The sequence below is a fragment of the Pogoniulus pusillus genome, chromosome 20 (assembly GCF_015220805.1).
Source record: "Pogoniulus pusillus isolate bPogPus1 chromosome 20, bPogPus1.pri, whole genome shotgun sequence".
In the NCBI taxonomy this organism is placed as follows: Eukaryota; Metazoa; Chordata; class Aves; order Piciformes; family Lybiidae; genus Pogoniulus; species Pogoniulus pusillus.
Genome location: NC_087283.1, coordinates 10,619,759 through 10,640,965, shown reverse-complemented (window position 1 = coordinate 10,640,965; position 21,207 = coordinate 10,619,759). Strand labels below are relative to the sequence as shown.

The following is a 21,207-nucleotide window of genomic DNA, read 5'->3' as shown; positions in this document are numbered from 1 at the left end:
GCCTGAAGCTGCACCAGAAGAGGTTTAGATTGGACATTAGGAAAAGTTTATTTACTGAGAGTGGTCAGGCATTGGAACAGGCTGCCCAGGGAGGTTGTGGAGTCACCATCCCTGGGGAGGTGTTCAAAAAACCCATGCAGTCATGAGTTTGTGGACATGGCTTAGTGGCTATGGTAGTGTTAGGCTGACAAGTTGGCCCTGATGATCTCAGAGGTCTTCTCCAACCTTAACGATGTTACGGTTCTATTCTAACTCACGCTGAGACAACACAAGGTCTAACACAGGCTACCTCCCCTCTCTTCCCAGCTCCTGGCCACATGTGAAAAACTTGATGCAGAGCTGGCAGCCACTCTTGTGCACTTCTCAAGACCTTCCACAGCCATGGAGCTGGACGAAGAGCTGATCCTCTTCTGAGTGCCCAGTGGGCACAGCAGGACCCACTGAGGGTGGCAGACGGGACAGACAAGGTACCACCTTTGCCAGCAGGGCTGCTCCTTTCAAAGTACTTAGTAAATAATTTATTACAAGCATAACCATGAAGCTCTCGTTACAATAAAAAGTAGGTTACAAATCTCGGTCTGGACTCACTTTGGGAATTCATCATTTCCTCCCCTCCAGCCAAAACGCTGCTGAACGTTGCTCCCTTGGCCTCTGCACCCTCTGCACCCGCTGCCCGCAAGGGCAGGGTACAGGCAGCACCAGCCTGCGTGGGCAGGGAGCGGTTGTGACCCACAACCGTGTGCGTGGGCAGGACAAAGAGGTGGGGGAGAGCAGGCCGGGGTGCTGCTGCCAGCCCCCTGCTGCCTCCGGGGTTAGACTGACTGAGTACAACACCGCTGGACCAGACGTGAGCATGGAGAATCACAGCATGAGGACAAGCTTTGTTTTTGTCTGAGCAAGCTGAAGCTAATTCCACCGAGTTCTTTGGGAGACTAAAAGGAAGATTGAAAAGAATCTCCACTCTGCCATGTGGGTTCTACTGGGCTGGGCTGGGCCAGCCTCTCCCTACTTGCTGCCCCCTCAGGTGGGCTCCTGCTGCGCCGTCACTTCTGACTTTACTTCCTGGCTCTCAGAAGTCCCTGAAGGATTGAGGAGGAGAATGGGCTCCGGCTCCAGCGGCTTGGCTTTGTCCTGAGTCTGGGTCAGAGGGTGTACCATGGACATGTGGACATTAAGGTTGTGGGCCTTCTCGAAGCGCTTCCCGCACTGGTCGCAGGCGAACTCCAGCTCCGTCTCGGCTTTGTGTTTGGTCATGTGGTACTTGAGGGACGCACGCTGGCGGCACTGGAACCCGCAGATCTCGCACCTGAAAGGCAAGGCAGGAGCTCAGCTCCCAGCCTGAAGCCACTGCCGCGGCCTTATTCAGCTCTGTCGTGCTGAGTGAGACCCTGAGAAGACAACTGCAGCCTCAGCACTGCTTGCTTGCGGCATCTCCTACAGCCACCTCTAGCTGCAACTACTCGCAGCATCTCCTACAACCCCCAGCTACGTGATTCTCCTCCTCAGGCCTGCAGCTGAGCATTCAGCTACTCTGAAGAGCAACATGAGCAGAAGGAGACAAGAAAGTACCATACCCACAGGAAGCTCTACAGCTGGATGAACATCTAAAGGGATTCAGGGTTTGTATCACAGAGTTTCTCTGTGAGGACAGCAATGGTGAGAGCTCAGCATGTCACTGGTCCTGCTCTTAGCCACGGGTGAATGGTTGGTGAGCACTTACTGGAGGGGCTTTGCTCCCGAGTGCCGCATCTGGTGGACTGAGAGGTGTTTGCGTTGCTTGAAGGTCTGCCCACATTCATCACAGATGTAATTCCGTACCTCTGTGGCAGGAAAAGAGAGGCTTAGTGCTGCTGCTGGCTTGAGCACAAGAAATGCACACAGGCCTACTGGTGGGGTCACCATGTCCTCCATGGCTAGAGGTTTATCATCTGTGTAAAGTTGGTGTGACCACGTGAAGAACCCATTATTATTAAAACTAGTGGTCAGGGGTGACAAGAGTTGTGAATATCAAAATTAACAAACACTACTAATTTTGGAAAAATACCATCTTTCCTTAATTAATTCTCCCTCCATAACAACATCCTCCCCTTCTGACAGACCACCAGCACAGAAACCTGCTTTGGATCCCTTCAGGCTGCTAAAGATTTTAACTACTCTCCAGGTGTAGAGTGTAACTTTTAGAGCAACAGATGATAGATGGTTGGCTGCAGGCGTAGGTGAACCACTTACAGGAGGGCTGTTGTCAGGTTGCAGCAGATCATGGATTATGCATCTGAACACACCTGCCCTGCTATCATCTCCTCACCCAAAGTCTCTGTACAGCAGGGGAGACTGTTCTGCACCACACAGAGGGCCCTGTCAGGTGTTTGCAGGACCTGGACCCACCTGTATGGATGAGTTTGATGTGGCGCTGTAGGTACCGGTCAATCATGAACACCTTGTTGCAGCCAGGGTGAGGACAAGGCCTCTCCCGAACCTCCTCGTGATGCTCTTTGATGTGTTTCTGTAAAGAAAGGATACAGTTTCCGACTGCTGGGATGAAAACACCTGCATCCTCCCCAAAAAATGATCTTGGCAAGATCATGCATCAGCTCAGGTCTAGAGCACAAGTCTTGTGAAGAGCAGCTAAAGGAGCTGGGGCCATGCAGCCTGGAGAAAAAGAGGCTGAGGGGAGACCTTCTGGCTCTACAAATCCCTGGAAGAAGGCTGGAGCCAGGTGGGGGTTGGTCTCTTTTCCCAAGGAAAGGTTCCTCTTCTCCCAAGAGGAAACAGCCTCAAATTGCTCCAGGGGAGGTTTAGGTTGAACATGGAACAATTTCTTCTGCTTGAGGGTTGTCAAGGCCTGACCCAGGCTGCCCAGGGCATTGGTGGAGTTTCCATCCCTGGAGGAGTTTCAAAGCCATGTGGATATGGTGCTGAGGGACATGGCTTAATGATGATGTGGCAGTGCTGGATTCATGGTTGGACTTGATGGCCTTTAAGGTCTTTCCCAACCAAACTAATTCTGTGATTTTATGATTCTATGAATTTTCACTGTGAAAAACCACAGACATGCACTCAAATCTACCCCAGCAGCAGGGGCTGGAACAGGACACAGCAGAGCTTGCCCTGAGTGCCACTGCAAGCCAGCAGCAAAATCCCAGAGCAGGGGGAGCACGAGGAGCCAGAGCAGCTCCTGGAGCACACAACACCTCAAACTCTCTGCAGTTTCTCTGCTCAGCATCTCACCGTCTGCTGCAGAGCAACGAGGTGGCTTCAACCTGCCAGGGATCCTCTCCTTGTGGATACAGCTCTGTAACACTCAAAGCTCCAGGTCTGGGGCAGGAGTGACCCCCCTCAACTCACCTTCATGCCATCTGCCCCCCTGTAGACAGCTGTGCAGCCCTGGTAAGGACACTTGTAAATGGTTGGCAGCTCCTCCCTGCAAAGCAGAGGCCAGGTCAGCCTGCGTGCTGGGGTGGGGGCTGCCCAGTTGCCCCCAGCTCCTCCTTACCTTTCACACTTGATTTTTTTTTTCCAGCCTGGCTTTGGCCCTGGCTTCTTCCTTATTTTGGGCTCTTCTGCCTTCTTGTGTTTTTTGCCATCGCTTTTCTTGCTAGAAACCCTCCAAGAAGGAACAAGGACAGAGGTTTCATACTTGATCTTGGTCTTTTTGTTCTCCCACCTAAATGATCCCTGAGTGTTGATAGCTTAGGCCAACCCTGGACCCAGCAAAGCATGTGAGCCACGCTAAGGGAGTCGGTGCCAGGCCTGAGGAGGGATGTGGCCCAGCTTCAACCCAAAGGGGAGCCTGGGGAGGGCACAGGGAGGGAACCAAGGCCCTAAAGGACAACTATCTACCCGTGGCGAGCCCCTTACTTCTTTTCAGGGTAAGGCTCAAAGGAGTCATCTGAAGATTGCACATTTCTCTTCTCATTTTCATCATCGCTCAGGAAGTCCCTGAGAGAGAGAAGATGCCTGTTACCAACCCATCACCAGCACGTTTTGCTTGCTCCCAGCACATCCATCTGCACCCCCAGCACGGGAGCCTCGGCAGGTGAGGCTCTGAGTGTTCTCCTCCCCCACAATCATCCTGAGCAAACGCGGCAAAGAGCAAAACTAGGTCTTTTTTTGGACTAGATCTCTGCAAGAATCATCAAACTGCTGCCAGGAGAAATAATAACAGCTCAGAAAAGATGAAGCACTGCTGAGGGAAGCTGCTGACACTCCCCATACTGGGAAATGCGATTTTGTAGAGCAAGGATGTGACAGGATTGTCTGGCGCAGGTTAATTAAGCTGTAGATCATTCTGTGTACCCCACACACAGGCAGCAGCCACAGAGGTTTAGGCTTTATTTTTTCCTCCTGAGCTGCACAAGGAGCAATTAATTCCAAAGCCAGGGAACAGACAGTGAATTGTTGCAGCCCTTTTAGGGTGACAGATGCAGCTAACACCAGAGTTCCTCTGTGCTTGCCGTGGTACTGGACTCGCCGATGCACTGTTTACAAGCCTCACTTTTGAATGCTGACACTTGAAGGGTTGAGGCAAATCTTAACTCCTGATCTGGCCAAGTCAAATGGTGATTATGTGCCAAGTCTGATCATTTTGAGTTGTGATCAAATCAAAGTCTTCCCTGATCATGAACTGTAAGCTGCCAGGCCCCTCCTGCTCTCCCCACGAGCCATCAAGCTGATTTTTCCAAGAGCATCCCCACACCAACAGCTCTTTCAGAGTCCCAGCGTGAAGCAGCCACCATAGGAATTGCTCCCAGGAGCAGGACTTCTGGACAACCCACCCAGCGTAGGGGCAGCAGCTCTATCACCCCACCAGACCCATCAAGCCTCCACTGCCACCTCCCCAGAGTAGAGAAGGGAACAAAAGAGGACCAGGTTTGCTGGAAGCAGGCGGCAAAGAGGGTGAGCACACGCGTGTGCAAACACACACAACGTGTACAAGCCTCACCCCCAGGAGAGGCAGTGAGGAGGAAGGGAGCTCTGCAGCAGCTCCAGGACAGGCCCTGGAAGGCCAGGTGACTCTTGGAGATGAGAGCTCCCTGAGGTGGGTCATTCATACTGGCAAAGAAGACATTTAGGCTGTTTGAAACCCACTCTTCTCTCACCCCTCAGAAAGGTCACTGAACTCGTCTTTTACCCGCTCATGCGCCGTTGCAGAAGGAACCTGCTTCCCACTCAACTGGCCTAGGGAAGGAAGGAGAACAGGCTGTGTTACAAGGAAAAGCAGGGAAAAGAGGCCAGCAGAGACAGCTGCTGAGGAACCAACCACTCTGGGGTGCTTCAGGCTGTGGGAAAATGTGTGTTCCATGATGAATAAACCACTGCTCAAACCAGACGTGGCTCACTGGGCTTGGAGACACTGTGCCCAGGGACAGAACCACTTTCTGTTTCCTCCCTGACCCTGCTCTGTAAGGGAGAGATTCCTTTCAGCTGCCATTTCCCTGCCTGTAGTGGACTTCTCCTGCGAGCTACACATGGCCCAACCTCTGTAACTCAAACCTGATGTTAAATAGCTCATCCAGAAATGACACTTGGAAGAGTTCAGCAGCAAACCCCGGTTGTCTTGGCCCACCAGAAGGGCTGGTGGGCATTGCCTGCAGCTGGGTGGGAGAACCCTGCTTCCCAGAGCACAGAGGGGGTTTGGGTTAAGCAGCAAAAAACGTCTGACAAATGTGGTACTTGGAGAGCCAGAGGTTGCTCTGCAGGCACCAGCAGAGCAGCTCTGTGTGTGCGGCATAAAATTCTGCAGTGATGGTGCTGGAGCCCTGGAGCAGGCTGTCCAGAGAGGTTGTGGAGTCTCCTTCTCTAGAGAGATTCCAAACCCACCTGGATGTTGTGATCCTGGGTAACCTGTTGTGGGTGACCCTGTTTTAGCAGGGCTCTTGGACTAGATGATCTCCAGAGGTCACTTCCAACCCCCTGCATGCTGGGATTCTGTGATGTGGTCAGCCAAAGGCTCCAATCCCTTTGAAAGGATTCTCCAGTTGCTCCCCAGGTGAGCATGAGTCTGAAGAATGGTCCCAGCCCTACCATCATTCTCCAGGCCAGCTCCCCAGCTCCTCACCCTTCCCCAGAAGCCTGGAGAAGATCAGAAGGCAAATCCTTTACCTGCAGCACTGCTCAGTGGTGGCTCAGGCTGCGACCGAACCTTCTCCTGTAAGGCAGCCACGCTCTCCAGCTGCAAGTGAGATGAATCCCTGTCCTGTGGCAGCGGCGGCTCAGCCTCCACAGCGGGTGGCACCGAGGCTGCCCCTTTGTTTGCAGGCTGCTGGCAAGGAGGGGTCCTTCCTGGAGCATGCTGGGGTTTGGGAGCGGGAACAGCCTCGGCATTGTCTGCCCCGTTGTCCGTCAAGCGCCGTGCCGTGCCCTGCTCCCGTTTGCCCGCCAAGGCCTTGTCCAGCAGCACGGTGCTGCAGTCCGAGTCCGTGTCCATGACGTAGTCGTGGCCCTCGGCGCAGCCCCAGACGGCGCGGATGATGCCGCAGTACTCGGAGGAGAGGACGCTCTGCAGGCTGGGCACCGACGGGCAGCTGCTGGCGTGGCTGTGCGTCCACATCACCAGGCTGTGCAGGCACTGTGGGCTCGAGGTGATCAGGTCCACTGGCCCAGGGAGGAAAGGAAGTCAGACCACTAGGGTGGCCCAGGGCACAGCTGGACAGGAGGAGGGACAGGAGGGACCTGCTCGCCACCTGGGATGGGGGCAAAGAGGGTTCTGCTTCTGTGCTGGAATTAGGGACAGAGGGACCTGGTCTCCACCTGGGACAGGGACAAGGAGAGGAGAGACCCCACTCCTGCACTGGGGACAGGAGGGATCCACTCCCCAGACAGGAAGGAACTTCAGCACCAGAAAGCAGGTGGGAGCCACCTTAAAGGCACTGCACCTGGAGGGACTGGGGCAGAGGCAGTCAGTGCCATTACTTTCACAAGTGAAAGTGGGGGCATAGCTGAAAATTTGCTTCTGATTGCCCCCCAGTGCCTGATGCAGGCTGGGACAAGCCTGGCACTGCCACCCAGCCCCACTTCACCTGCTCTTCACATTGCTGCACCTGCTGGGCTGAGCTTGGGGTGGTGGGTGCCAGCGAGGACCTTCCTGGGGAGCTGGAGGGAGGAGGAAGGGGAACCATGACCAGCCCGATCAGGGCATGGTGCTGAGGGATGCAGGAACCACCTGGTTGGGTGATTGTTCCTTGGTGACCATAAAAGCTCCTTGGTGACCATAAAAGCTCCTTGGTGACCATAAAAGCCAGCGCTTCACTGATGGTACCATTGAGAGAGAAAGCAAAGCAGCCAGGAGTGAGCACTCACCCAGGCAAGAGGCATCTCCTTCGGCACCCAGCTGGGCTGGTGCTGCGCCACTCCTGCAAGGACAGAACACCTCAGGGGAGTCTTGGGGGTTACAGAGGGACCATGAAGCAAAGTGTGGAATCAGAGAACTGGTTTGGGTGGAAAAGACCTTTAAGAACATCACGTTCAACTGTTAACCCAGCACTGCTAGCTCAGCATCTCCATGGCTTTGAAACCTCTCCAGGGATGAAGCCTTCACCACTGCCTGGGGCAGCCTGGAGCAGGCCTTGACAACCCTCAAGGGGAAGAATTTGTTCCTCGTGTTCAACCTAAACTTCCCCTGGAGCAATTTGAGGCTGTTTCCTCTTGTTTTATTGCTTGTTCCTTGGGAGAAGAAACTGACCCCACCTGGTTCTGACCTCCTTTCAGGGAGTGGCAGAGAGCCAGAAGGTCTCCCCTCAGCCTCCTTCTCTCCAGGCTGAACAACCCCAGCTGTTCCCTCAGCTGCTCCTCCCGAGACCTGTGCTCTTAGACCCTTCACCAGTGTCACTGCGCTTGTCTGGACCTGCTCCAGAACCTCAATGTCCTTCTGGGAGAGACTGGCACAGAACTGAACAGTGACAACCTCCCAGCCCCAAGGAAGAAGGAATCACCACTTACTTTCCTTTTGACTTCAGGTGCCCGGTGGGGGAGGCGTTGACCCTCTGGATGAAGGTCCTGAGGACGCTGCGGCACTTGTAGAACTGGGCGTGACATTTCTTGCAGACAAACTGGGGCAGCGCCGGGTCCTGCCGCACCGCCACACCGACCAGCCGCTGGAAGTCGGCGAAGAAGACCTGATCCGCACGCCGCTGCTTCTCCGAGTTCTCCCCCATCACCGGCACCTTCCCAAAGGCATTGCGCAGGCTCCGGGAGGAGAACTTCCCGTGGCAGAGGCGGCAGTAGCCGGTGCTCAGCGCTCTGCCGATCCCTGGCGGAGGAGAAAGGCGGAACGCAGCCGCTCGGTGCCTGCCGCAGGCGGCACCGGGAGATGTTCCCTCAGCCCAAGCTGCCCCTGAAGCCCCCCGGCTTTGCCCAGAAAAGCCAGGCAGGAAGAACGGGAGCCTCCCTGTCAACCCCACTTGCAGACCCACAACTGTCTGACTCCAAACTCAGCCTTTCTGCCACACTGCCCCAGCAGAGGAACTCAACAGCTCGCCCAAGCACAGGAGTGCTTCTGCCACCACCCCTCGTCTCAGCTAGCTCTTCTCCCTTCCCTCTGGAGCATCTACAGCTGCTTCTTGTGTCCCTCAGCCCAGCCACCCCAGCTCCCTTAGCTCCTTTGATACCCCCTGGCCGGCCCCCACGATGAGCCCCTGCGGTGGGACAGGACGCTGCGGACACAGGCAGGCCAAGCACGGATCCGCGGAGCGGGACGCGACGCGTCTCCTGCTCCGGGGTCACACACCTCCTGCTCTCTTGCCCTGTGGCTACCTCCATCACATCCCTTCCCTGCAGAGCCACCATCCATCCCTCTGCTGCACCACGATTTTCCCTCTCTAGGGAAACTCCTCTCTGCAGCCCTTTCCCAGATGTGTTCATCTGTCTGGGATGGGGAGGGAGCAGGGTCCTGCCTGCAGCCCCCCAACCACCGCCAAAATGACACAGCCACCCCTCAGAGTGATTTGGGGTCTGTTGGACGCTGGTGGGGACAGAGGCAAGAGAGGTGACACACGTGGGGCGAGTATCTGGGGGCGCTGGTGGGGATGTGGGAGTGCTGCCACTGTGTGAGCGGATCCTCTGCTATCGTCAGCTTATCTTTGGACACTCGGCACTGTACCGCTGGGTGATTGAACTTTAACTCCTGCTGCCAGCGCAGCGCCCCGTTACCGGCTGTCTCAAAACCGGGGCCAAGCACCGGCAGAGCACCGGAGGACGAGACCCCTCCTCACCTCGCCACTTAGTGGCACCGGCAGCTTCAGCTCTTCGGAGTTGAAGCCCCTCCATGCAAGCTAGGCAATCCGTGCCGTGCAACCGGACAGACCCACTGCTCGACCTCCGCTGCTAGCGCGGCGCCCCGGGAACCGTAGCAGAGTCTCGGCCGAACCAAGAACCCACCCGTTGTCCATGCCGGTGGCTGCCTCACCAGCAGGAAGTCGCGTTCGTGGGGTATGGGCTATACAACCAGCGTCCACTGCCCGGTCCGCCGCTGCAGCGGCTCCGTCTCCCCGGGAGAAGCAGCCCACGAGGGCTGCCAGACCCTTACATCGGCGGCGGGCTGTGACCACCCTCCCGCTCCGCACCAAGCCTTCCCGGCACCAGGCCGCGACCCCGCTCCGCTCCCGCACCGAGGCTCCGCAGCACCGACTCCGGCCTCATCACCCAGCTCCCGCCCGGATCTCACCTGCCTCGGGAGCCGATCCGAGTGCGGCGGGCCGTGTCCAGGCAGCGGCTGCAGCCGCCGGGGCCCACCCCGCGGGTGGCTCAGGCTGGGCCGCCGCCGCCTCGTTGCCACGAGGGGCCGTAGCGAGCCGTCTTCGGGGCTCGGTCGCCGCCGCCGCAGCCGCTCCGGAGCCGCCAGCGGCCGCCAGGAACCGGCCGCGCCGATCGCGCTTCATCGCCGCCGCCGCGGGCCCGGCCCGGCGCGCCTCACCCCGGGGAAGCGCCCCCTGCCGACCGGGAGGACCCCGCCGCCGGTCCACCCCTCACCGCGCTCCCCCCCGGAAACGCGGTTACGATCGTGTCGTTCCGGGAGGGGTTGGGGGGAGGGGGGCGGCGGCAGCCATGGCCGCGGCAAGCGGCGGCGCTGATGGGCCCGGGGGGCCCGGGGCGGGCAGGGCCCTGCAGACCGCCATGAGGGCGGCGAGCGGAGCTCTGGAGATGGACAGCGCCGGGCGGCAGCGGGTGAGCGGGGCGGGACGTGACCCCGGGGCTTCAATTCTCAGCCGCGGGTCCGGTCTCACCTTTGGTCCTCCCCTTAGCCCCGGGGCATCACCGAGACTATAGGGGTTGTCCCCCACCACGGGCGGGCTATGGGGTCTTGGTGTCCTCAGGTCACAGCCCCGCCTGAGCCTCGACATCCCCTGGAAGGGCCCGATCCTGACCCCGTCGGTAGGGCTCACTGGGCGGCGGAGGTGTCCCCCACAGTGGGCTGTGGCCCCCACTGGACATATGCCACGGCTGGCGCTGTCCCGGGGGGCTGTGGCTCAGCCCCTTGTCTCTGGCAGGAGGCTTACGTGGAGTACCTGAAGAGCATCGCCTTCATCGCCCAGGCCCTGCAGGATGAGGCAGCAGCGACAGGGACAGGTAGGGCAAGACCCCTGCAATCCCTCCGGCCTCCCGTGCCCGGTCCCGGTGCCCTAATGAGCTGAAGCTAACGTGGGCACCTGTCCCACGTCTCCTCCCCACAGAGAGCAGCGAGGGAGTCACCTCTGACACCCCGAAGATGCTGAAGCTCGCAGAGCAGTGCCTGGAGAGAGTCAAGTCCATCGCAGCGGCACTAGGTGGGCAAGGGGATTGCGGAGCCCTGCCCTGGGGAGCCGGAACCCCTGCCCAGGGGCTCCACCAGGCCGGTGGCATCTGGGGGGCTGCTGACCTGTCCGTCCCTCCCCTCAGGGAAAGCCCAGGCAAAGCCCTCTGTGCCGGAGCGCCGCGGGGGCCCTGCTCCCCTTGCCAGGCACCGCCGAGTCTTCTCGGACGAGGGGGGGAAGCTCTCTCCCTTCCTGCCCCCGGAGATCTTCCAGAAGCTGCAGGCCGCCGAGGCGCAGAGCGCACGCAAGTACGTGGGCTTGGGCCCGGGGGCGCTGCTCTCTGCCCCACGCCTGCCCCGGGCTGGGGCCGTGCCCAGGCTCCTGCGCTGCCAGGGCTCCGGTGGGGAGGCCTGGGGTCGTGCTGCTGGTGCTGAGGGCTTGCTCTCAGCAGGGAGCTGACGCCGCTGGAGGAGGCCTCTCTGCAGAACCAGAAACTGAAGGCTGCCTACGAGGCGCGGGTAGCACGGCTGAACCCCAGCCAGGCCCTGCAGAAGACGTCCCTGGCAAGTTGGGAGCCCTGGCGGGCTGAGGGGGGTCACTGCTGCTGGCAGGCATGGAAGAGAAAGGGCTAGGGTTAGGTGCCTGGGGGACACCCTGCTCTGTGCCTACCACTCATGGCCTTTGGGCAGGTGTCCCCAACCTGTCTCCTGCTTCACAGACGCTGTCGCTGCAGCGGCAGATGATGGAGAACCTGGTGATTGCCAAGGCCCGGGAGGAGACTGTATCCTCGCAGGGCTGGGAGAGGTCTGGGTGCCAACTCATCCAGTGATGGGGATAGAGGTGGGAGAAGGGCTGGTCCTGCTCCCCAGGCTGCAGGCGCTGTGCCAAGGCCGTGGGTGCCACAGTGGTTCTGGAGCCTTGACTTTGCCATGATCCAGCTGCAGAGGAAGATGGAGGAGCGACGGCTGCGACTGCAGGAGGCTGCCAACAGGTAAGAGAGGGTATCACTGTGGGGACCCTAAAGACACAGGACCACCCTGTCAGGGTCCTCACCCCAGACTGGTGACTCCCCAGGAGGTTCTCCAGCAGTGTGGCTCTCACCCCAGAAGAGCAGGAGCAGAGGGCCCTCTATACTGCCATCCTTGAGTATGAGCAGGACCATGTGAGTACATCCATGGGTGCCACGGGAACAGGTCTGTGGTGTGGGTGCAGGATGAGTGCTGTGTTTCGTTGTGGGGCAAGAGGCCTTGAAACCCCGGGTGCTGTTGTGGGAGGACACTGCACCGTGGAGCAGGACACGGCCCTGAGGTGAGCAGCCATACCATGGGGCAGGGTGCCATGCTATGGGACAGCATGTCACGATGCCCCCAGCTCTGCCAGAGCAAGATGCTGTGCCATGAGGCTGAACACTGTGTCACAGTGCAAGAGGCCATGCTATGGGGCCTTTGGACAGGGTGCTGTGCCCTCCTCACTGACCGGCTGTGGGCTCTCCCTAGGACTGGCCAAGGCAGTGGAAGGCCAGGCTGAAGCAGAGCCCTGCAGACCTCTCCGTGGTGTCTGGGCTCTTCTCCTGCCTCCTCAGGTACCACCTGGGTGGAAAAGGGCCCTGCTGATGTCCCCTGTCCAACCCTCATCCCCCTGCCCACCTTGTCCTTCTGTTGCAGCTTCCCTGAGCACCCCATTGCCCAGCTGCTGCGGCAGCTCCAGTGCTCGGTGTATGCCCGTCTGTACCCGGCCGTCAGCCGGGGCACCCCTGATGCCACCCCCGCCTCCCCCACCGGCCTCTCCTTCCTCTCACTGGACACGGGGGGCTCGTTGCCCACCGAGCCAGGGGGCCGCAGGCTCCGAGCCTCCCGCAGCCTCCACTGCATGTTCTCAGTGCCTGAGCATGGCACAGCTGCCCTGCGGCACAGCCTGTCCAGCACGCCCCTCGCTGACGCTGGTCCAAGCACCCCACAAGTGGAGGGCAGCTGCCCGGCACCAGTGGTGGCAGCCCCCCAGGCCCCCCGTGAAAGCTCCTTCGAGGACCTGGAGCGATTCCTGGCATCGCCCGAGGGCTGGGCTCCTGGAGAGCTCCTGGCTGGCCTTGGGCAGGAGACAGCATTGCTGGAGCTGCTGAAGGGCATCGTGAGGGACATCCACAACGCCATTGGTGAGGGACAGCCATGAGCCTTGGGGAGCCCACAGGGACCGACAAGGGGTCTCCCCATCCTTTGGACCCTCAGGGGTTGGAGGAGCTGCCCTGCACCCTGGGGGGCTGCCTCAGGGGGCAGGGTGGGAAGGACTGGGGGTCTCACGAGCATTCTGCATAACTCATCCCTTCCCAGACAGGCTGCTGGCCCTGACGCTGCTGGCCTTCGAGGGGCTCAACACCGTGGCGGGCAAGGACCAGTGCTTGGCCTGCCTGGAGGAGGCCTTCTTTCCCCCGCTCTGGGCCCCGCTGCTGGCCCTCTACAGGTACCGGGGATGGCACATGTCCCTCTTGTTCCCCCTTGACCCGTTCCCCTTCCACCCATCGCCTGCCTGCCTGCCTGCAGGAGCGTGCAGCGGCCCCGCGAAGCAGCCCTGGCCCGGAGCATGGAGCGGCACCGGCACGCTGGGCCGGCTGACATGGGGCTGTCCTCACGCCTCTTCCCCGCCGCCCCTGGCTGCACTGCCTACGGCTCAGCCGTGCACGACCTGCGCCTCATCCCGCTGGAGACCTGTCCTCGCAGGAAGCTCGACTGCATTGGTGTGGGGCTAGGGATGGGGCCTGGGGTCTGGGGCAGGCGGGGGGATTCCCAGGCGGGCGGCAGGGTGGCTCTGAGCGCCCGCTCTGTGCCATAGTGCGAGCCTTGCGTGGCATCTGCGAGTGTGCTGAGGAGTACTGCGGCAACCGGGACAGCCGGGCCCCTGCCTCGGCCGCCATGTGAGTGTGGGGCATGGGGGGCAGCCGGCTCTGTTGTTGGGGGGCAGCAGTGGGGATGGAGGATGGGAATGGAGGTTCCATTTGCTGGGGAGGTGTTGAGGCTGCTGGTTCTTGTTACTGGTGGGGTGGTGGGTCTGGAGCTTCCTGTTGCTAGTGGGGCTGATGGTCACCATGACCAGCACAGCTGGTGGTTCCCATTGCTGGTGTGGTGGTGGAGATGGGGGCTGCATTTGCTGGTGGGGCTGATGGTCACCACTGCCAGTGTGGTTGATGATTGCATGATGGTGTGGTGATGGGACTGAGGTTCTCATTGCTGGTGAAGTGGTGGGACTGGTGGTTCTTGCTGCTGGAGCAGAGGTGGGACTGGTGCTTCCTGTTGCTGGTGAGGTTGCAGGTTGCTATTGCCAGCATGGCTGGTGGGGTGGTGGGGCTGGAGGTTCCTGTTGCTGATGGAGTGGTGGGAGTGACAATCATTGTTGCCAGCAGGGGTGAAGGTTCCCAGTGCTGATGTGCTGGGGATGGGGGTTCCTGTTGCTGGCAAGACAGTGGGGTTGGTGGTTGCTGACTGTTGCTGTTGGTGGCAGTGGGGCGGACGATCTGCTGCCCATCCTGTCCTACGTGGTGCTACAGACAGGGCTGCCCCAGCTGCTGTCCGAGTGCGCTGCCCTGGAGGAGTTCATCCATGAGGGGTAGGCACTGGGGGTCAATTCAGGCACCCATGGGTGGGAGCATCGTCACTCCTCCCAGGACAGGGCTGGGGAAGGAGTAAGGGTGGGAGCAGCAGTTTCTGTGGGTGCAGGGTGGTGTTGTCCCAGGCATGATGGCGTGGCTCTGGTGGTGTCTTGGCCATGATGATATCCTGGCAGTGATGCAGTGGCCAAGGCAGTATCCTGTGGTGACGGTGTCCTGGCCGTGACATCACGATGCTGGTACGCTGGCCGCGGTGGTGCCCCAGCCATGCTGCTGGTGTGTGGCAGGTATCTGATTGGGGAGGAGGGGTACTGCCTGACGTCCCTGCAGAGCGCGCTGTCCTACGTGGAGTCCCTGCAGTGAGGAGGTGCCTCCGGGGGGACCCTCTTGCCGCCCACAGCCAGGTGTTGTCCCGGGCCCGAGTATCCCGGTGGGGCAGGCCCTTGCCGGGCGTGCGGCGGGGTCCTGCTGCCCCGCATGGCCGCTACTCCCTCCCTGTCCTTTGGGGGGCGCTGTGGGCGCAGTGGTAGCCCCGCCCATTCCAATGATGTCACTGCCATGGGCGTGGCGATGGAAGCGGAAGCGAAGCGCGGGGCCGGCAGGTGGAGGGGCGACGAACGGGAGCGGGGTACCGGGACAGGGAAGCAGGGACCGGGGAACACCGGGGCCAGCCAGGCCTGAGAGAGCAGGGGTGGGAGCGGGGGCGACAAAGGGAACTGGACCCAGGAGAGCATGAAGGGAGTGGGACAAAGAGGACCCAGGGCAGAAATAGGGGGTACGACAAGGGAGAAGCGGAGGGGGGTGGGATACCTGGGATAACCGGGCCCGGGAGAGCGGGGACGGGAGAGGGACAGAGGGAACCAGTCCCAGAGGAAGCATGGCGGAGTGGGAGCCTGGAGTGCCCGGGTCCAGGGGCAGTGTGATTGTGGGGAAGCGGGGCGGGGGAGCATGGTGGGGGAGGCGAGGGGGACGGCGTTGGTCGAGGAGTGACAGATGGTCACGATGGACTGGACGGGGAGCTGGGCCCTGGGGACGGACTGGGAGGGGAGCTGGGTCCGGGGAATCATGGCAGGGGTGACCACCAAGGGAAATGGGTGGAGAAACATGGGAGTGGGGAGAACCGCGGCCAGAAAGGCCTCGGGGGTCCCGCTGTTGGAGCCTTGGTGAGGGGCAGGGGAAGGATCCGTGTGCTGATGTTGCTGTTCCCCAGGATGTGTGCGGGCTCAGCACTTCAGCGGGAGTACAGGCAGGAGTACCAGCGCTGCCTGGAGCAGGAATTCCATCGAGGACATGCTGGGACCAGCCCCACCCCCTCTCTGAGCGAGCAGTTGCGGCAGCGGCTGCGGCGGGAGCCGGCAGTGCTGGAGGCCCTGCAGGAGGACGGCCCCACCATGGTGGCCCATGGGCTGCAGGGCCACCCAGACCCAGAGCTGGCACTGCAGGGCCTGGCTGCAGCCTTCCAGCTGCTGGAAAGGGCAGCTGTCAACCTCTACCTCTTCCCCTGGCGGAAGGAGTTCTGCACTGTCCAGGTGAGGACACACTGGTGGTGGCAGCGAGGTGGCCCTGGACATGAATTGCACTTAGAGCTGTGTCCTGGGCTGCTCCCCAGCATTGTGGAAGCAGGTGTAGGGAGGAGATTCTCTTCTGCTCTGCTGAGACCCCACCTGCAGTGCTGGGTCCAGCTGTGGGGTCTTCAGCGTAAGAGTAACATGGACCTGCCTCTTTCATCCTAAACCATTCCATAATTCCTTATCTCTTGCAGACCTTCTCTGGCACCTACGTGCACTCCCTGCGCCCAGTGCTGCCGGAAGCCGACCTGCTGCGGAGCTTTGGCCGGCTGGGCTATGAACGGCGGGACCAGCACTGCCTGACCGTCTGCCGGCCTCGCCCCGGGCCCGAGCTGCTCGCTGCCGCCTGTGGCTTCTTGGCTTGTCGGCTGGAGTGCGAGATCCTGGCAGAGGTGATGGCTCAGCTGTGCCCACACAGGCCCTGTGCCAGGGAGGTGCTGGAGGCACGCCGGCTGGCTGGGAACGTGGAGGCCTGCGTGGAGATGCTGCAGCAGATGGGGACACAGACAGAGGCAGGAGCTGACTCTGGTGATGACAGTTTGGATCTCTACCAGGAGATGCCAACTGGTCCAGACGATGCTGGGGGAGAGGATGCAGCCTCCCCCGCACCATGGAGGGACCCTGGGGGCTGGGACCAGCGTGCATGTGGAACCTCCACGGACAGCCCCAGACTGGACTCCACTTTGCATTTCTACCTGGAACAGGAGCTTGGGGGAGCCAACAGAGGCTGCCAAATGCTGGGAGAAGCCCAGGATTCACCCACTGCTATCCCCCAGGAAGCCCCTGAGCTACCCTGCTACCAGCTGCACTCCTGCCTGCAGCGGGGCACGCTGCCATCCTACTGCTGCATTACCTGCCAGCAGCTCCACGCCGGCACCTGTGCAGCTGGGCTGGCGTGCCGCAGCCGGCACCGCGGGCAGGAGCTGTGCAGCGAGCGTCAGCAACGGCTCTGGCTGCAGCGGACAGAGGTGGACATGCTGCTGGCTGACAGCTCTGGACCCTGGTCCTAGCATGAGTGGCTAGTAGGGGATGGGAGTAGCCGCCAAGCAACCTGAGGGACACCCAACTCGCTCCAGCCCTGGCAATACCACTGTAACCAGCTTGGTCCATCCCAGTAAAGCATGGCTGCCTCATGGTGTGGTCTCATCCTGTCCTGATGAAAGGGGGAGCAGAGTGTGATCCAGGAAAGGGAGGGGGCTGCAGCATCACTTCATGTCATGTCATCCTGTGAGAGCAGCTCTGGCTCCCAGGAGAGTGGGGCTGGACCCTGCTTTAGAAAGGCAAAGCCTGGGGGATGTCATAGTTACAGGGGTGTCCTCATCCCTCAGATTTCCTCATCCCTGGGGCTGGACACGCAGCACAAGGGAGGCAGAGCAAGGCTGTGGCTTCATCCACCCCACCTACAGCCACGGGTGAGGTGATTCACAACTCCACACCTCCACCACTGCTGCTGGCAAATGCTTTTTATTGACAGCAAAGTCAGGGTTACCAGGGTCCCCAAGGTACAGGGCTGGCCCTGCCAGCACCCTATGGTGATTCTTGGACCCCACTTCTCCTCCCACCTGCCAGTGCAGCTGCGCTCACCCAGCCCAGGGTGGAGCCTGCCCAGTTCTGGGGCAGATGTGTAGAAGGGGTTGGGTGGCAGTGCCCCTCTCTCGTCTCAGTACCAGTGAACTGAGTCCAGGAGCTGTCCCGGGAAGGGATGGAGCTTGTGGCACTGCTTGGCTGAGAAAATCCATCCCATGTGCCATGCTGTCCCCATTGGGATGGGGCTCAGGGCTTGCTGCGCTTCGCCTGGCTCTCTGTGCCTGTGCTGCTGCTGGCTGCCCGCTTGTTTCGGTGGTGTGGGAAGGTGGGCATCAGCTCTGGCTCGCAGGCTGAGGGGTAGAGGAGGAGTCAGTAGGGCTCAGAGTGCCCCAGCCCCACCCCAGTCTGGGAGATACTCACGCAGGGGCTTCTCCTTGAAGTAGGAGCTCTCCAGGCTGTCCTTTGCTGTTGCCCTGTGGGGATGAAGGGATGTGATAAGTAACTCCCAGCTCTGGGAACAGCTGTGATGGAGGCAGCTCTGCTCTGTGGGCAGGCTTTGATTGGAAAAGACCTTTAAGATCAAATCCAACTGCTAATCCTGCACTGCCAGATCACCACTAAACCATGTCCCTCAGCACTGTATCTCCACAGCTCTGAAATCCCTCTAGGGATAGGAATTCCACCACTGCCTTGGGCAAGGCCTTGACGACTTTCAAGGGGAAGAAATTGTTCCTCCCAGCCAATCTAAACCTCCTCTGGGGCAACCTGGGGCCACTTCCCCATGTCTGGTTCCTTGGGAGAAGCCAGAGTCCCCACCTGGCTTCAACCTCCTTTCAAGGAGTTGTAGGGAAACAGAAAGTCTTCCCTCAGCTTGCTTTCCTCCAGGCTGAACAAGCCCAGGTTTCTCCCTGTGCTGCCCACATCTCTTACCTCTTCTTGGGATCATACATGAAGAGGAAGTGGAGGAGCCGCAGCCCAGCCTCTGACAGCCAGGGAAACTTGTGCTTGAGGTTGTTGTAGGGCTGCTTCCGCAGTGTGTACTGACTGGCCAGGGGCAGCTTGGAGAAACCCTGTGGGAGTCGGAGCATGAGGAGCAGGGAGAGGAGAGCAGGCAGGAAAAGCAGAGGACAGGCAGGGAGCAGGCGACCACTCACGGGCCAGATGTTCTCATTGGGTGTTCCCAGGAGCTGCACGATGAGGTCGATCTGGTGGATCTCGGAGGTGCCTGGCAGCAGTGGCTTATGTGCCAGCAGCTCTGCGAGGATGCAGCCTGCAGCCCTGAGGAGTAAGAGTCAATAAGAGACACATCTCCACTGACACTCTTCTGTGGGCCTGCAGCTTCCACCAGGTCCCCTTCTGCCCTCCACATACCACATATCAATGCTGGTGGTCTGCGTTGTCATCCCCAGCAGCAGCTCAGGTGCTCGGTACCTGTGCAGGGGACAGCAGCATCTCAAGGGGACCATGCCAGAGCCCTCAATGCGCTGTAAGGACTCTCTTGTGTCACCCTAAGTCAGCACAGCCCTCCCCAAGTGCCAACCTCTCACCAGAGTGTGACGACTTTGGGGGTCATTGGCTTCGGTGGCATCCCATAGGTGCGTGCCAGCCCGAAGTCAGCTGCAACAGAGACTAAAAATGAGGAGGGGGACAAAGCTCCTCCCTCCAACAGTGTCACAGGAGCCAAACTGGCAGCTCACCAATCTTCACGCAGCCTTTGTCAGTCATGAGCAGGTTGGACACCTTCAGATCCCTGCCAGAGAACAAAGTTGCTGGTCAGCACCATCCTCCAGGCACAGCTTCTCATGCACTCGCCCTTCCCCATGCCTCTCAAGCAGCAGCAGAGCCCCAGAACTGAGCCACTATGAGAAGAAGCAAATCTCATCAATTCAATGGCCCCTCTGCCCTGCCAATGCTTCCAGAGACACCCAGTTCACACCAAACCCCCACCCAGAGCAGCTCCACATGCTGCTGCTTGCTCCCAAGGTGCAGATGTGGTAGCGCAAGGGCTCAGCACCCTCCTGTCAGCCCCTTCTCCCCTCATCCTCCTTCCCACCATGTCCATCCTGCTGCTCCCACCTGTGGATGATGTAGTTCTCGTGGAGGTACTGCAGGCCCTTGAGGACTTGTAGAATGATACACTTTACCTGGAGACATAGAGATACCATCTCTGAGACAGCAGCACCAGCCAGGAAAATCTACTGTGGTCTGTCTTGTTCGTCACTGCTCTGCAGAATCACTACCCCATATCTTCCCAACTCAGCTCAGGTCCCAGGCTGGCTGGAGCAAGGTTTTGTTTTTTTTTTTTTTCCCCAGCTGTTTCCCTTCCAGTTTGCTACAGCTCCAAACTCAGCCTGGAAAGTCTCTGGAGTGTTCTGTGAGAACCATCTCAGCCCAGGCTCCCTAGTGGTGCTGTCCAGCCCTGCTGAAGGTCCAGTGACAACAGCTCTTTGGGGGTGATGCACCTGAAGCTTAGCCCAACTTTTACCTGAGCCTCTGAAAAGGGTGTCTGCATGTTCTCAAGAAGGCTGGCCAGGTCCTGCTCACAGTAGCCCATCACTAAGAAAATGCTGTTGTAAACAAAATATAGTCAGAAGCCTCCCACGAGACAGCTCCCCTGTGTCCCAGCACAGGGCTGTGCCACTCAGGGACCCAAGAAGGGTCTGAAAGGGAAAGGGGAGAATGGAGCAGGAACTCTCACCTCTCCAGATGGTTCCCTACAACCACCTCCTTCAGCTCCACGATGTTGGGGTGCCGGAGCTGCAGGAGCAGGGTGATCTCCCGTAGGCTGCTGATGGGCATCCCTGCAGAAAGCAATGGCCATGCTGCACCACCGCCTCGAGCAGGGCCCCAGGACACTCACACCTACCATGGAGCCTCCTCCATTACCATCTTTCTCGTTATCCATCCGCACCTTCTTCAGCGCTACAGTCTCATCTGTCACAGTGTCCCGGGCCCGGTCTGCAAAAGCAGCAGAGGCCACATGCTCAGCACCGGGAGACAAAGCGGCTCTGCCCCAGGCCGCGCAGCCAGCACACTTACACACTATGCCGTAAGTGCCCTCTCCAATCCGATTCAGCTTCTCGAACTCCTTCACGCTCCGGCATTTTCCCAGCTGGAACCAAAGAGCCACATCACAGGTGAGCTCCAGGATAGCCCTTGGAAGTCTCTCATCAGCTTTCCACATGACCTCGGTGACAGATCAACGGCTTAACCCACACCCTCCCTCTCACCGCGCTGGCCGTGGCGCCACGCTGCTGCCTACAGAGCAAATCACCACCCCTAGAACGCTGCGGGGCATCGGCTCAGGCAGCGGCCGGGACCGAGGCGGCTCCTCCGGCCCCCCCCGCCTCAACTCGCTATCCTCGTAAGCGTGCCCGAGCTGAGCTGCCTCCCCGTCCCCTGCAGAGGTCGCTCCCTGCCGGCAGGCCTGCGGGCAGCACAGGCGGCGCCGCTCCCTCCCTCTCTCCACACTCCGAGACCGCCGCAGCCAGATGGAACTGCGGCAGCAAACCGCCCAGGGCGAACTGCGGCAGCCAAGGGGCGCCGTGCCGCGGACAAACAAAGGCCTTGAAGCCTCTCCGGGATCCTCTGCCCGCCTCAGGGCCCTCACCCGGTCTGCCGCCGGCACCTCGAAGAAGCCCTCTCCCCGCAGCCTCCGAAGGCGCAGCGGCTCCAGCTCCCCGTCGCCAGAGCCGCCCTCCGCCATGGCGGGACGCACGCGCACCGGGACGCGCCCGCCCTGCGCCGTGACGCTGCACGCCAGGCCCCGCCCCGCCGCAGCGGCCCC

The 21,207-nt window shown here is 60.1% G+C and overlaps 5 protein-coding genes across 11 annotated transcripts in view; 3 read left to right on the top strand and 2 right to left on the bottom strand.

The window, feature by feature from the left end:
* FANCA (FA complementation group A) overlaps positions 1–571 on the top strand; it is a 44,338-nt gene extending 43,767 nt beyond the window's left edge. For all 4 annotated transcript variants that reach the window (XM_064160145.1, XM_064160146.1, XM_064160144.1 and 1 more), the window contains one exon: positions 307–571. In XM_064160145.1, coding sequence (XP_064016215.1) covers positions 307–414 — 108 coding nt within the window. In that variant the 3' untranslated portion in view covers positions 415–571. The remainder of the gene's footprint in view (positions 1–306) is intronic.
* Positions 24–9,890, bottom strand: ZNF276 (zinc finger protein 276). 2 transcript variants are annotated; one of them, XM_064160151.1, is made up of 11 exons: positions 9,662–9,890; positions 7,939–8,248; positions 7,300–7,352; positions 6,103–6,594; positions 5,100–5,178; positions 3,859–3,939; positions 3,494–3,604; positions 3,346–3,421; positions 2,386–2,503; positions 1,721–1,820; positions 24–1,306 (listed from the first exon to the last, which is right to left on the bottom strand). In XM_064160151.1, exons 1-11 carry the CDS (start codon positions 9,873–9,875, stop codon positions 1,021–1,023), a joined length of 1,920 nt encoding a protein of 639 aa, XP_064016221.1. In that variant the 5' UTR covers positions 9,876–9,890; the 3' UTR covers positions 24–1,020. The 2 variants fall into 2 exon arrangements, with proteins under 2 accessions (XP_064016221.1, XP_064016222.1); XM_064160152.1 differs by lacking the exon at positions 9,662–9,890 and adding an exon at positions 9,210–9,649.
* Positions 9,891–9,944: 54 nt separating this feature from the next.
* Positions 9,945–15,617, top strand: VPS9D1 (VPS9 domain containing 1). 3 transcript variants are annotated; one of them, XM_064160148.1, is made up of 16 exons: positions 9,947–10,161; positions 10,485–10,563; positions 10,668–10,760; positions 10,873–11,035; positions 11,176–11,290; positions 11,446–11,508; positions 11,666–11,718; positions 11,802–11,889; positions 12,224–12,309; positions 12,392–12,879; positions 13,055–13,184; positions 13,265–13,458; positions 13,554–13,635; positions 14,220–14,324; positions 14,613–14,729; positions 15,536–15,617. In XM_064160148.1, the coding sequence occupies exons 1-15, from the start codon at positions 10,042–10,044 to the stop codon at positions 14,686–14,688; spliced, it is 1,935 nt and encodes a 644-aa protein (XP_064016218.1). In that variant the 5' UTR covers positions 9,947–10,041; the 3' UTR covers positions 14,689–14,729; positions 15,536–15,617. The 3 variants fall into 3 exon arrangements, with proteins under 3 accessions (XP_064016220.1, XP_064016218.1, XP_064016219.1); XM_064160149.1 differs by having other exon boundaries at positions 9,949–10,161; positions 11,179–11,290; XM_064160150.1 differs by lacking the exons at positions 14,220–14,324; positions 14,613–14,729; positions 15,536–15,617 and adding an exon at positions 14,122–14,204 and having other exon boundaries at positions 9,945–10,161.
* On the top strand, positions 14,803–16,903 carry SPATA2L (spermatogenesis associated 2 like). The gene is made up of 3 exons (XM_064159755.1): positions 14,803–14,953; positions 15,553–15,854; positions 16,088–16,903. Exons 1-3 carry the CDS (start codon positions 14,803–14,805, stop codon positions 16,901–16,903), a joined length of 1,269 nt encoding a protein of 422 aa, XP_064015825.1.
* Positions 16,904–17,338: 435 nt separating this feature from the next.
* Positions 17,339–21,185, bottom strand: CDK10 (cyclin dependent kinase 10). The gene is made up of 13 exons (XM_064160156.1): positions 21,031–21,185; positions 20,460–20,532; positions 20,307–20,378; positions 20,119–20,221; positions 19,906–19,987; positions 19,497–19,564; positions 19,118–19,170; positions 18,968–19,037; positions 18,792–18,851; positions 18,575–18,698; positions 18,351–18,490; positions 17,841–17,893; positions 17,339–17,770 (listed from the first exon to the last, which is right to left on the bottom strand). The coding sequence occupies exons 1-13, from the start codon at positions 21,124–21,126 to the stop codon at positions 17,667–17,669; spliced, it is 1,098 nt and encodes a 365-aa protein (XP_064016226.1). The 5' UTR covers positions 21,127–21,185; the 3' UTR covers positions 17,339–17,666.
* Positions 21,186–21,207: the final 22 nt, after the last annotated feature.

Bases quoted from the DNA above. Each gene is read 5' to 3' on its own strand.
- ZNF276 (XM_064160151.1), bottom strand. From the start codon at position 9,875: ATGAAGCGCGATCGGCGCGGCCGGTTCCTGGCGGCCGCTGGCGGCTCC. The intron at 3,605-3,858 runs GTAAGGGGCTCG...TCCTTCTTGGAG, and splicing joins GAGCCTTACCCTGAAAAGAA to GGTTTCTAGCAAGAAAAGCG. The intron at 1,821-2,385 runs GTGGGTCCAGGT...TTCCTGCCACAG, and splicing joins CATCAAACTCATCCATACAG to AGGTACGGAATTACATCTGT.
- CDK10 (XM_064160156.1), bottom strand. From the start codon at position 21,126: ATGGCGGAGGGCGGCTCTGGCGACGGGGAGCTGGAGCCGCTGCGCCTT. The intron at 20,379-20,459 runs GTAAGTGTGCTG...CTGCTTTTGCAG, and splicing joins GGGCACTTACGGCATAGTGT to ACCGGGCCCGGGACACTGTG. The intron at 17,894-18,350 runs GTAAGAGATGTG...TCATCCCCACAG, and splicing joins ATGTATGATCCCAAGAAGAG to GGCAACAGCAAAGGACAGCC.
- VPS9D1 (XM_064160148.1), top strand. From the start codon at position 10,042: ATGGCCGCGGCAAGCGGCGGCGCTGATGGGCCCGGGGGGCCCGGGGCG. The intron at 10,761-10,872 runs GTGGGCAAGGGG...CCCTCCCCTCAG, and splicing joins GTCCATCGCAGCGGCACTAG to GGAAAGCCCAGGCAAAGCCC. The intron at 13,636-14,219 runs GTGAGTGTGGGG...TGTTGGTGGCAG, and splicing joins GCCCCTGCCTCGGCCGCCAT to TGGGGCGGACGATCTGCTGC.
- SPATA2L (XM_064159755.1), top strand. From the start codon at position 14,803: ATGGCCGCTACTCCCTCCCTGTCCTTTGGGGGGCGCTGTGGGCGCAGT. The intron at 14,954-15,552 runs GTACCGGGACAG...GTGCGGGCTCAG, and splicing joins GGGCGACGAACGGGAGCGGG to CACTTCAGCGGGAGTACAGG. The intron at 15,855-16,087 runs GTGAGGACACAC...TATCTCTTGCAG, and splicing joins AGGAGTTCTGCACTGTCCAG to ACCTTCTCTGGCACCTACGT.